Here is a 12311-nt window from a genome sequence, read left to right as displayed (position 1 = left end):
CCCAAAATAGAGTTTTCCCTTTGAATGACTCTGCCATCTTACCCTTGTCCTTTCCTCCCAAGCACAACTTTGCAGGAAAGAAACTGGAAATGAGGACAATTGTAAGTGTTCATTAGAGGAAGTCAAGGCTAGTGAAACTGTGGGGCCCATCAAGGAGCTCTAGGAGTTAAGAAGTTCACTTTGATCTGGGATAAAAATTGACTTCATTCTTCCAATAAGAGTAACAGTTGTCTTAATGGTCTTCCAGCCAAAAATCCGAGCTTCAGCTCTGGGCTTGCTTTTCTGTGGAATTACACCTGATCAAGGAAAAGGGCTGAGGTTTTCCAGTGTGATATAGAGTACTTACTGACACACAAAGTCAGGAACACTTGGATTTCCTCTGACTTTGCTTCTAGCTGAGCTGGCTCTCTTGCATTTTGCCTTTGTGATTTTGTGTTCTACTTCTCCACCCGGTCTGTCTGGGCCCAGCAGGCATGAAAACATGAAGGAGAAATGGCTCATTTGCTCCTTCATGGTCCATCACATATATTGCTAATTGGCTTCTTTTCTACAGATAGGAATCCAGTCATGAAATGAGTTTCTTTGTCTTCTGATGTTCCTGAGGGAAACACTGGGTGATCTGTTTCCAGAGATGTGTTTAAAGAGTGAAGCTCATTGGATGCCTGGGGTACATTTGAATCTCTTCATATGTCCTATAGTATAAATGGCAGTGGCTGGCTTAGCAGAAGTTGCTAGCCAAGGCTACCTCCTCCCCCAGTTATGAAAGACACGGAGTGTTGCTTGCAGGCTCTGTGATATTTATGTTTACCATGTTCATGGACAGGGAGGACCCATCCACTTCCAAGTGATCTGGATTGTTTACTGTTACCTATGTGAGTAACAAGTCTTGGGATACAAGTATGAATGGTGGCGTGAGAAGGTCAAGCCCCAGGCACAATCCTGAGTAGCCCTTGGCCCCTCTCGTGTTCTTTGTCACTTGGTACTTGCAGGTTGCAATGGACACTCATGATTACTGCTCAGGACTTCCTTCTTAGCTCTTATTGTGTTTCTCCACACTATTATCCACCTAGCAAGAATCTGCTCACTTCACACAAATAGTAACTGTTAAAAAATAAATTTAGACACATTACCATTGTTTAGCATTTTATCTCAGAAAAATTATAAACTGACAGAACAAAAAGTGTGAGGTAGTAATACAGAGTTCCCATATACCCCTCAGCCCACTTCCCTTACTGCTAACAACTCATTAATATCTTTGTCACAATTAGTAAGGCATATTCAGCTCCCTTATTATTGTTTTTAATCTAAACTCTTCTTATGCCTCCCATTTTCCTATACCCTAGTAATCAACACTCTGTTTGAGATGGAGGGCTTTTTTTTTTGGTTTGTTTTTTATTTTTTAAAGATTTATTTTTATTATTTTTTCATTGGAAAGGCGGATATACAGAGAAGAGAGACAGAGAGGAAGATCTTCCGTCCGCTGATTCACTCCCCAAGTGAGTGCAACAGCCGACCCGAAGCCAGGAGCCTCTTCCGGGTCTCCCATATGGGTGCAGGGTCCCAAAGCCTTGGGCCGTCCTCGACTGCTTTCCCAGGCCACAGGCAGGGAGTTGGAAGGGAAATGGGGCTGCCGGAATTAGAACCGGCGCCCATATGGGATCCTGGGCGTGCAAGGCGAGGACATTAACCACTGCGCCACCGCGCCGGGCCCTGTTTTTTATTTTTTAAAGTTTAGCTTCCACACATTTTGTCTTTCTGTTTAGCTTGTTTTGCGCAACATGATAATGTTCCATCTATTGAAATTTCCATGAGTTTGTATAAACAGCAATTGATAAGTTGGGTTGCTCCAGACCACCTTTGATTGAGGGCTTTACTAAGGTTGCATAGAAGCAAAAACAAAGAAATATTTGATTGAAGTAGAAGTCCTAGTCAGGGGTTAAATGGTGGCTTCTGATTAAGTTACCCTGTGTTGGGTTTCAGTTTATTTATGCAGAAACCCAGAGTGCTGGAGTCCTCTAAGCCTAAAGATCCCCTGACTAATTTTTTTTTTCCTTTTTTAATAGTTTGTTTGAAAGGCAGACAGAAAAAGATAGAAACAAAGAGATCTCCTATCTAATGGTTCATACCTAAATGCCTGCAACAGCCAGGACAGGAGTTGAAAACTCAAGTGGGTCAGGAGAAGGAAGGGAACCAAGTACCTGAGCTACCATCTGCTGCCTCCTAGGGTGCACATCAGTAGGCAGCTGCAATCAAGAAGGTGCCTGGATTTGAACCCAGGCACTCTGATGCTAATGATGTGATGATGAATCACCCTTCCCCAGAGGAAATGACATGCATAGGATGAGAGGAACTCAGCACATAGAGTCTGCATTGCAGCATCTAGGCATTAATAAAAGGCTGGTGGGAGAGACCCTTCCAAGGCTGAGGGCTTTGGGGGACGCCGGTTGTCCCCATAGAAAGTGGTGGCGATTGCTGACATGTGGCCACTCTGGTTTCAGCATGGGAGAATCCTGCACTACAGCGATCCGTTCATCCTCTTCCTGTTCCTACTGGCTTTCTCCACGGCCACAATCATGCAGTGCTTCCTGCTTAGCACCTTCTTCTCCAAGGCCAGCCTGGCAGCAGCCTGCAGTGGCGTCATCTACTTCACCCTCTACCTGCCCCATATCCTGTGCTTCGCCTGGCAGGACCGTCTGACAGCAGAGCTGAAGATGGCCGTGGTGAGGCACCCTGGATGCAGCCTGGTGCATTTCCTCTGGGGCAAGGTGGGGTCTGAGGCGTTCCTGGGGGCCATCTGCCCTTTGAGGAGGTGCACTTTGCCTTTTGACTCAAAAGGACATTAGGGTCAAGGGTTAATGGAAGATTCAGGAGTGCAAGGGCAAGAGAGGAAGTGGCTGCCCCTTGAGCAACCCTGACAGCTACTGCCTGCCCAGCTTGCTCCACTGACCTGCCCTGGGAAGTCATTAGAAAACCAGTTGAACTCAAGGACATCTGGGTTTATCCATAAAAGAACCAGGGGACCCATTTCATTCGATTTTCTATCCCTGCTACTTGGAAAGAATCAGAAAGGAGGTGTTTTCCCCCTGACCAGAAGGATGTTTCCAACAAATTAAAAATGTTTGTTGCATTCCCAAACCACTGGAGTTAGATGCCCTCTGCACATGCCTTTGATGTAGCCTGCTGGTGCACACAGACTAAGCCGGCACAGACAGCCAGTTCCCTGGCCAGGCCACAACTCCAGACCTTGATTTTTGATTATCAGATAAACAAACCTTTTGGTTCGTGATGCCCATACACAGTGCTTTTTTTTTCCAAGCCTTTTCAAACAGGCCACTTTACTCTCCCCTTACTTAGCCCAGGCTAATCAGCCTTGGGTCCTGGAATGTACAGTTTCCCATGCTTTCTAGAATACCCCCGCCTTGGTGTTGTGGGGTTAAGAAAGGATGGTACTGGCCTCTGGTTGTGGGAAGATCTTAAGTCTAACTCGTTCTCACGTCTCAAACCTCCTTGACTCCAGAGCTGCCAGGGCTTTTGCCTTTGATTGCTCATGCAAAATAAGAGATTAATTGCAGCCACTTGCAGCACCCAGTTTTCAGAGCTGAACACAATGGGTTGCAGTGAGAAGTCCTATGACTCAGCCTGTGGGCACAGCTGGGCTATTTTGGTAGTCAATGGGTAAACAGATGCTACTTAGAGGCCACAGGCTGGCATCTTGAGTGTGTAGATATGCTGCCAAGCTACAGGGTGGCAACTAGCAGGATGTGAGGTCAGGACCTGGGTTGAGATTTTTTTTAACAATGGTGTTTGTAAATGGATAGCAAAAGGACACCTTCCTTTTGCAGAAAGCCACTCTGAGCTCTACCCAGAACCCTCCAAATTACAAGGACCTCAGAGTAGAGGAAATGGGAATAGCCAATCCCTCTGCACGTGCTTTTGTGCCCTGATTGGAGCACCTCCCCTTCAGACCCTCCCTGGGCATCTATTATGATCAGTTGACTTGTTCATGCATAGAACCCGAGAAAAAGAATGGTCTCTGGTCTGGAGATGGGCAAAACCCTCATCCATGTTAGCTTAGGTTTTTCTCTATTAGATCTCAGGAGGTCATAAGCCCATGCCCTGCACCCAACCTGAAGACTGTGGACCCTTCTAGTAGGAATCTTACAAAACAGCTCAAATGAGCTGGGCTCTTAACCAAAGAGGTTGTAGAGTTAGGGTTCTGAAAAGGTGAGAGCAGAGGCCTATGGTCCCCTGGTGAGCAATGCTGGATGTTATCTGTCTTCCCATTACCCTACAGCTCAGCTACGTTCCATCTAACAGGTGAGAGGTGGCCCCCTGGGTATTGGACAGAGGTCCTTGGTACTAGGAACAGGCATTCCTACTAGAATTTCTGTCTTAAGTCCTCCTGGGTTAGCTTTAGACTCAGATGAAATATGGACCCTCTCCCAGTCCTCCTCCCTCCCTTGCAAGTACTCGGGTGTTGTTGGGTTGGGTAGAAGACCACCTGCTCAGCTCCTATGTGCTCTCTGCTCGGTCCACGGCAGAGTCTGCTTTCTCCTGTAGCCTTTGGGTTTGGCACTGAGTACCTGGTTCGCTTTGAAGAGCAAGGTCTGGGGCTGCAGTGGAGCAACATTGCGAACAGTCCCATGGAAGGGGATGAATTCAGCTTCCTGCTCTCCATGAAGATGATGCTCCTTGATGCTGCTCTGTATGGCTTGCTTGCTTGGTACCTGGACCAGGTGTTCCCAGGTGAGTGGCTCCCCCAAAAGAGTAAAGGTAGTCAAGTTCTTAAAATCACCACAACACTCCTCTAGTATCAAAATCATCCTTCCGGTGCTGTTTGAATTTTCTTTCTCAGAGCCAACATTTGGCATTTAAATGCAGCAGTCATAAATCCAGCAGCTAGTCCTGCTACTGAAGTGGACCATAGTCTGATCCCTTGTCCCCTCCTCCACCACGACCTTCCCAGGCCAAGTCTCTTTCACTCTCACATCATCACTATTTTCACAGCAATCTTTTCAGAATCGAGGTCGGATGGTGCCAGCCCTCTCTGTACAAATCCGTAGGCTTGATTTTTCAATCAGTGATTCAATCTTGGCCTGCAGGATGCTTCACTATTGAGACTCAACTCTTCCTCATCTCATGTCCTTCCCATCTCCATGTCCCCCTGTTCCAGCCACATCAACCTCTTCACTAAGCGTATGCCACCCAAGTACCCTTCCTCTGCAGGCCCTCGGGAACCCATGCTTCTCACAGAGCAGTGATCCATGCCCCACCCCCACCTACCTGCCTACTTGCTTCTGCATTTTGTCTGAGTCTGTGTCCCAAAGTCACCTTACTATGGGGGTCTTTCCAGGTGAAAGGTATCTAGATATACACTGCTGTATAAGCTACATAGCTCACGTGCCCCTGGGCCTTCCTTTCCTTTACTTTGTAGATGCTTATCACCACCTGACAGATCTTTATGTGTGTGGTCATTGACTCTGCCCTGTGAAGCTGGACCCATGGAAGCAGACAGCTGTTCTGTTCTGTTCACTGTGCTAGTTCCAGTGCCCATATTAAATTAATCTATAGCATAACAAATACGTTCCTGGATCAAAATGAGTTCTTTGTCCAGCTTTGCATTTACTTTGTTGAAAATCAGATACTCCTGCAAATTAGCATTTCCTGGAAGCTGGAGAAGCCCATCTCCATGTGAGTGGTCTCTCCGGTCAACCAGTAGCCTCTTTGTCCTATGGTTGTTCACCAGCCCCAAGTCATCTGAATCTTGTTGTTCCAGGGTTTTTATAATACAGTCTCCAGCTCCTCTTCCTTCCCCAGACCATGGAGGTGAGACTGATAGTTCTTCTCTTAGAAGTTTCCTCTTTCTGGTGTACAGATCTTCTCTGAAGCTCTCTCGAGGCCCCACCCTGAATTCCATCTTTAGCATAAACTTGAGTGTAAGGACATAGAGGCACATCACAGTTAACAAAGAGTAGGCCTTCTATTCTGGAAATGTCAAGGGTTTATACCTGTGCCCTGAATGGAACTGAGACACCAAACTAGGTATGGTTTGTTATACCCCCAACATGTATGTTTGAAGAAGGGCACTGTTCAGCCATGACAATAACCTTGAGCAATATACTTGAACTATCTCAGTCTGGATTTTTTTTCATATGTCTCTGGGCTACAAGAAAAAGATACAATAAGTGAAAATTAATTGGATTTGAATTGAAGTTTGTGAGTAATTCAAGAGCTTCATTTTATCCTACTTGACTTCCATTTCTTCCATAAATATTTACTGTGCAGCCCCATGTGTGAGGGTCAGCAGGGTCAGGTTCTAGGAATAGAGGGATGAAAAAGATACACCCAGGCCTGCCCTCAGGTATGTGGGGTCCAGGAGCAACAAAGACATAGACACACGTGACAAGTATTTGAAAAGCATAGACAGCATGATCACGAAACCACTTTTGGAGGCAGCAAAGCATGCAAAGGGGGTCTTCTTCAACTGGGAGTGAAAAGCATTAGAATAGCAATGTGAGAACCTGATTCCCTGAGCTGGAATTGCCATGTGTCTACTCCATTCACTAGCTGTGACTTGGGACAGATGGCTCCAAGTCAGGGTAACATGGTTTTTTCCTTCACCAGAATAGTATGAAACCTATTTCCTAGAGTTGTTTTGAGGATTAAATCACATAACACATGGCAAGCTCTTACAGCCACGCCTGTCACAGAATGAGCATCCAACAAATGGTAGTGATTATCGTTGTTATCATTATCTGGCAAGTGCTGACAAAGACCATGATTTAATTCTTTAATAAAATATTTTCTTGGAAAACTGATGTCAACCCAGATCATCAGTCTTGGTATTTTTGGTAACACCCAAAAACACATGACCTTTTGGGTTAAAATGTGTTGGGAAGAGTGGTCTTTATGGTAGCAAGGGAAGGCCCCCTGACGGTCCATGAGGCATAAAGTGATAGTTAGCGTTCAAGGTTTAGATTAACAGAATCTACAGCTTGTAGAACTCTGGTAGGTTGGGGTGGGGAGATGCCTTGGGCTTTTTCTCATTATTTGCCTGTTTACTTTTAGGAGACTATGGCACCCCACTTCCTTGGTACTTCCTTCTACAAGAGTCCTATTGGCTTGGTGGTGAAGGTGAGTTATTTAAAAGTTCAAAACCAAACCCCTTCATATCTGAAATCAGCTCCTGGAGCCAGGAGCAGGGTTTGTGTGGGTTGTGGTGTGGCCATTCATCTCAGGGTGTTGTTCTCAGTCAGTCAGCTGCTTCCAGGACGCTCTGCCCTTTCCATGCTGGGAGCCCATCTTTCATGAATCTCTGGACCAAAGTCAGTGACTGAGAGTGGAAAGATCCGTGGATCCTGAACAACTCGTCCCTTTGGATTCAGTTGCCCCATGAAGAGAAGGCCAAAGCACTATCAGGTTGCTCATGATCTGTGGCAACTTCTTGGATTAAAGCTGAGATCAGGGGAATCCCATGATACCCTGCCTTCATCCGCTGCTTTTGGATTCCTCTCCACCTTTTGGAAATAGACATTAATGCACTCTCCCATGGCAAAGAAGCAGCCAGAGAAAGAGGCAGCGCTATTGGCCTTCAAGACAAATTCTCCTGGGTGTTCCAGTGGTATCGCTCTTTCTTGAAGCTTGCAGGGAGAAGGTTGAGGGCGATTGCTCACAGTGCATCTGGGATTAAATTTGCCTCCCCTACTGAACAAGATAAGGAGTCTGGGGGAGAGTCCTACAAGTGAGTGGAAGCACACAAATTCTGAGATGGGGCTGTCTCAGAGCCAGGAGATTCTGAACCAAAGGAAACATTTTATGCTCCATGGCTCACCCACCTGCTCCTTGCTTTGCATCCTTGGGCCTGGGCCAGGATTGAGCCTTTAAACCCTGAGATGGTTGTTTGTTTTCTCCAGGGGATTCGTCTAGGGCTTCAAAAGACTTGAGCAGTTGTTTGGATTTTTGCTTTTGATGGTTCAAACAAACAGCTTTTCAGCAGTCCAGTGTTTTTCCATTCTACTAGTTTGTCTGCAGTATCTATGAATCTTTAAATCACTATAAGAAAGCTATCCCTCTGTCACCAGGGAGAATTTGCAAAACGGGAATGTGTTCAGGGAACATTTTGATGCCAAGCAACGATGGGGCCTGATGGTTATCTTCCACCCTCTACCATCCCAACAAATATTCAGTTTCTCAAAAAGACAAGAAAAAAATCTGAAGACAAATGTACAAAGTGAATCGCAGACACTGCAGCCAACCACAGCTAAATAGTTGCTACCTGCCTCATGGGCTAGATGGAGAGAGATCCTGAGACTCAGAAATCAGCAAGAGTGGAGTTTCTCTCCTCCCTGCCCCTCCTTTCATGAAGGAGGAATGGAAAACCAGAAGGCATCGGGGTCTCACACAGGTGCATGGCAGAAAATCTAGAACTTGGATTCATTTCCTGGGGATAGCCTCACTCTGGTAGCTAAGCTATTTAGCTGGGCATTTCCCCTTGCCATTTTAAGACACGTGTGTGTGGGATGAGAACTGGTAAGGCCGTCAAAGGAGTTGAGGGGAGCAGAGGTGGACATTCTAAAGGTGGTCTCTCCCTAACCAGCAGACCCTTGGCACCTCTTGCAAAACCAGGAAAAGCAAAGAGGCCCTGCTGGTTGCCTCAGCTCCAGCAACCTGGCCCTGTTTACACAGGTGCATTTGAGACCAGTCCCTTGAGAGGCGAGGCGACAGTGGCTTCCTCCAGTGCCTGCTTCCTCTGTAGCTGCTTGGCTGTACTGTTGCTCTTCCCCTTCCGGGATGTCTTGATGTCCTTTCCAACCAAATTGTGTGTGTGTGTGTGTGTGTGTGTGTGTGTGTGTGTGTGTGTGTGTGTCTATGTGTGTACGTGTATGCATGTGTGTCTATGTGTGTGTATGTATGTGCATGTGTGTGTTTGTACACTTACAGGTGGGTGGTGTGGGTCCACACCACATACCAAATTTGTCCAGGCCTGTACCCCCAGCAGGCTCCACCTCCATGTTAACCCCAAGACCCTTGAATGCCCATTAGGTGGGCTATTCAGGTAAGCCCTCTCTCCAGCTGCCTATCAGAAAGCCTGTAGCCGACTTCCACTCAATGCCCACCGTGACCTTGACATGCTTAGAACTGGGGTGGAAAGGCCTTGGTGATGGGCCAAAGGAAATGAACTCACTTCAAATTCAGCCTGAGTTGTGTTCATTCTTTTCCTATCACAATTTCTGACATTGTGGGCCTCCCCTGGCACATTAGGAGAATGAGGCGAAACTCTCAAGTCTGGCGCTCTTGTTACAAAACTCCCTCTGGGTGGGGCACAGATTGCACAATCCTGCTGGAGTGCTTTCCCATCTCCAGGCAGGTTAGAGGCTGGGGCAGGTGGGGAAGGGGCGTGGGGGAGCGTGGCAGTGTCGCTGCTTGGAGGCTGATCTCCTGGGGGCCGTGGACTTGACCTCCCAGGGACAGCGTCTTCCCCCTGCAGTGCAAAACCCACTAGCGACTCTCCTTCTCAGCCCTCCTCGCCTGCCTTCTCCGATTCTCAGCTGTCACTTGGAGAGTAACATTGGCTTCTGGTCGGCACAGGGTGTTCAACCAGAGAGGAAAGAGCCCTGGAAAAGACAGAGCCCATCACAGAGGAGATGGAAGATCCGGGACACCCAGGAGGAACAAAAGGTAAAACCCTAAGAGTCCAGAGCTGAAGCAAGGAGAAGGGCCCTGATCCACCACCCCGCCCAGGATCGGGCCAACCCCCCCCCACCCCCCAGGACCGGGCCAACCCCCTCCACCACCCCCAGGACCGGGCCAACCCCCTCCACCCCCAGGACCGGGCCAACCCCCTCCACCACCCCCAGGACTGGGCCAACCCCCCCACCCCCCAGGACCGGGCCAACTCCCTCCACCCCCCAGGACCGGGCCAACCCCCTCCACCCCCCAGGACCGGGCCAACCCCCTCATGCCAAGGGTGACCGAGTGAAACCGGCCTTGGGGGGCCAGCGCGGAGCCTGAGTCCGCCGCTGAGGGTCCAGCCGCACATGCGCAGATGGAAGGGCCCAGGCCAGACGTGAACACATATTTCCTGGAGCATGTGGTATGTTTGTGCCCTTGTTAGGCAAATCCCCAGCGAGTCCCACAAACGTTCTGACTTCCGAGGATTTAGCAAGAACAATAACTGGGGTCACTGCGACTCAAAGCGGATATGAGCTTCAAGGAAAGACAAAAATAAATGCTTCTGTGTACCAGGGCTGCTGCTGACCCTTCACTCACGGTTTACAAATCTAGAAGTCATTCATTCGAATCATCAGAAGGCTTTCCTGACAATGTGGGTTACCTCATCGGTCCTGAATTGATGCACCAGCCAACAAGGGCTGTTCCCGTGGCTGTTACCAAAGCCCTGCCCTTCCCTCTAGTTCTGTATTTATCCTCAGGGTTTTCATTCTATAAGCATATGTGTTGCTCCAAGAATGCCAACATGCTCTAGGTTTAGAGAGGCACCTGGTCGCTGGTCTTGGCCTGACCTTGCATAAGAGTGCGTGGCCTCTCGCCGCTCAGGTGCTGCTTCAGAGCTCCTCCCAGGGCAGGTGGGCAGGTAGCAGGTGCTTCAAGAAGCCTCTCCTCCAGGAGGAAAGTGACAAGGATGCCACAGGGAATGGGGAACAGTCCATCTCAGCCACAGGCAAGGCAAGGAAGTACACAAAGAAGCAAGACAAAGGAGTCCACAGACACACACACACACAAACCTGGGGGTAAAGCTCAGAACTTAAAGATTGAGGTAACACAATTGTGACAGTCAAGGTGATTAGATATAGAAGAGTCTGGGAGCCAGGGAGAGTGGAGACTGTGTTATGAGGGTCTGTCTCAGATGGGGTATGGACCAGAAACGACAGGGTGGGCTGAGTCTTGAAGGTCAGTGATGAGAAAGAATGGACTGTCCTCACCCAGGTCATTGGCAAACTCTGGAATCCTGATGGGCAAGAAGTCTGTTTTAGTGGAAGTTGACTCAGACTCAAGCTAAGGTTATGGGGCAAAGGGTGGTGCCAGGAATGGACTTGAGTCTGAAGGAAAAGGTGGTGTGGGGGAGACAAGGAGCCTGCACTGCTGCCAGAAATGCAGGAAAAATCCCCCAGCATCCTATGAGAAACGAGCACAGAGCTAACTCCCCACAGGCAGTAGGATGAGCGTGTACTCAGGTTTTGCATCCCCACTCTGCCACTTGGAAGTTGTGTGACTTTGAAAGATCATCCTACAGAAATGAACGTAATAATACCATCTCATAGATCAGGCCTGGAAAGCACCAGGAACAGGGCCCAACACGTAGTATGTGCTAAATAAAACACTTGATGCTCTTGCCATGACCACTGCTATAAAGTTTGCCTTACAGGGAGCATGGCTGAAGCCACGGGGGGCAGGAAACCCGAAAGGCAGGAGAGAATGGTTTAAAGGAAGAGCCGTGGGGAGAGTGTCCATGAAAGCCTCGTGTGTATCATGCCCTCATTCATTCCCTCCCAGACTCCTTCTTTGAACGTGAGCATCCAGGCTTGGTTCCTGGGGTGTGTGTGAAGAACCTGGTGAAGGTTTTTGAGCCCTTTGGCCGGCCAGCTGTGGACTGCCTTAACATCACCTTCTATGAGAACCAGATCACTGCCTTCCTTGGGCACAACGGAGCCGGGAAGACCACCACCTTGTGAGTGCTATGCCCAGGAGGCTGCGAGTCAGCCATGCCCACCCTCACTCCCTGGCTTCACTCCTTCCCAGTTTGTCACAGTCCCTTCTTCATAAGAATTGGTATGGGGGGAAAATTGCACTGTACACTTGGGGTTCCAAGAATGTGTCAAGCCACTCAGTGCAGAAAGCTCCTGACACAGACGGCTGTGTTTGACACTTGCTGGAAGCCCGGGGAGTGGGGGCGAGCACTGTGGCCAAGAAAGAAACCATCCCTTAGGACAATAGCACCCCATATTGGAGGACCAGGGTCTGCATCCCTTCTCTGCTTCTGGTCCAGCTTCCTGTTCATGTATACTCTAGGAGACAGCAGTCGTTGGCCCAAGTACTTGGTTCCTATGACCCGGATGGGAGACTAGGATGGAGTTCCAGGTTCCCAGCTTCAGTCTGGCCCAGCCTTAGCTATTTAGCTGTTGCAGACATTCACAGAGTAAACCAGTAGATGAAAGAGTCTTTCTTCTTCTCTCATGTGCATGTGTTCACATACACACACACCACATTGCCTTTCAAAGATATAAATCAATACATCTTCAAAGAAGCCCAATAGGGAGGTGGCATTAGTTTATTGCCCCTTTGGTGGATGCTAT

The 12311-nt window shown here is 48.4% G+C and overlaps 1 protein-coding gene across 1 annotated transcript in view; it reads left to right on the top strand.

Annotated features, from left to right (window-relative positions):
- The window catches only part of ABCA4 (ATP binding cassette subfamily A member 4), a 119896-nt gene that overhangs the window by 62971 nt on the left and 44614 nt on the right, over positions 1 to 12311 (top strand). Inside the window, exons 15-19 of the mRNA XM_040999012.1 lie at positions 2499 to 2720; positions 4542 to 4746; positions 7069 to 7134; positions 9589 to 9678; positions 11512 to 11686. Of these exons, the coding sequence (XP_040854946.1) occupies positions 2499 to 2720; positions 4542 to 4746; positions 7069 to 7134; positions 9589 to 9678; positions 11512 to 11686 (758 nt within the window). The remainder of the gene's footprint in view (positions 1 to 2498; positions 2721 to 4541; positions 4747 to 7068; positions 7135 to 9588; positions 9679 to 11511; positions 11687 to 12311) is intronic.

Source organism: Ochotona curzoniae, unplaced genomic scaffold (genome assembly GCF_017591425.1).
Source record: "Ochotona curzoniae isolate NIBS_2020 unplaced genomic scaffold, NIBS_Ocur_1.0 scaffold_1037, whole genome shotgun sequence".
Taxonomy (NCBI): Eukaryota; Metazoa; Chordata; class Mammalia; order Lagomorpha; family Ochotonidae; genus Ochotona; species Ochotona curzoniae.
Note: the sequence above shows the minus strand (reverse complement) of the source record. Positions and strands in the feature narration are given on the sequence as shown.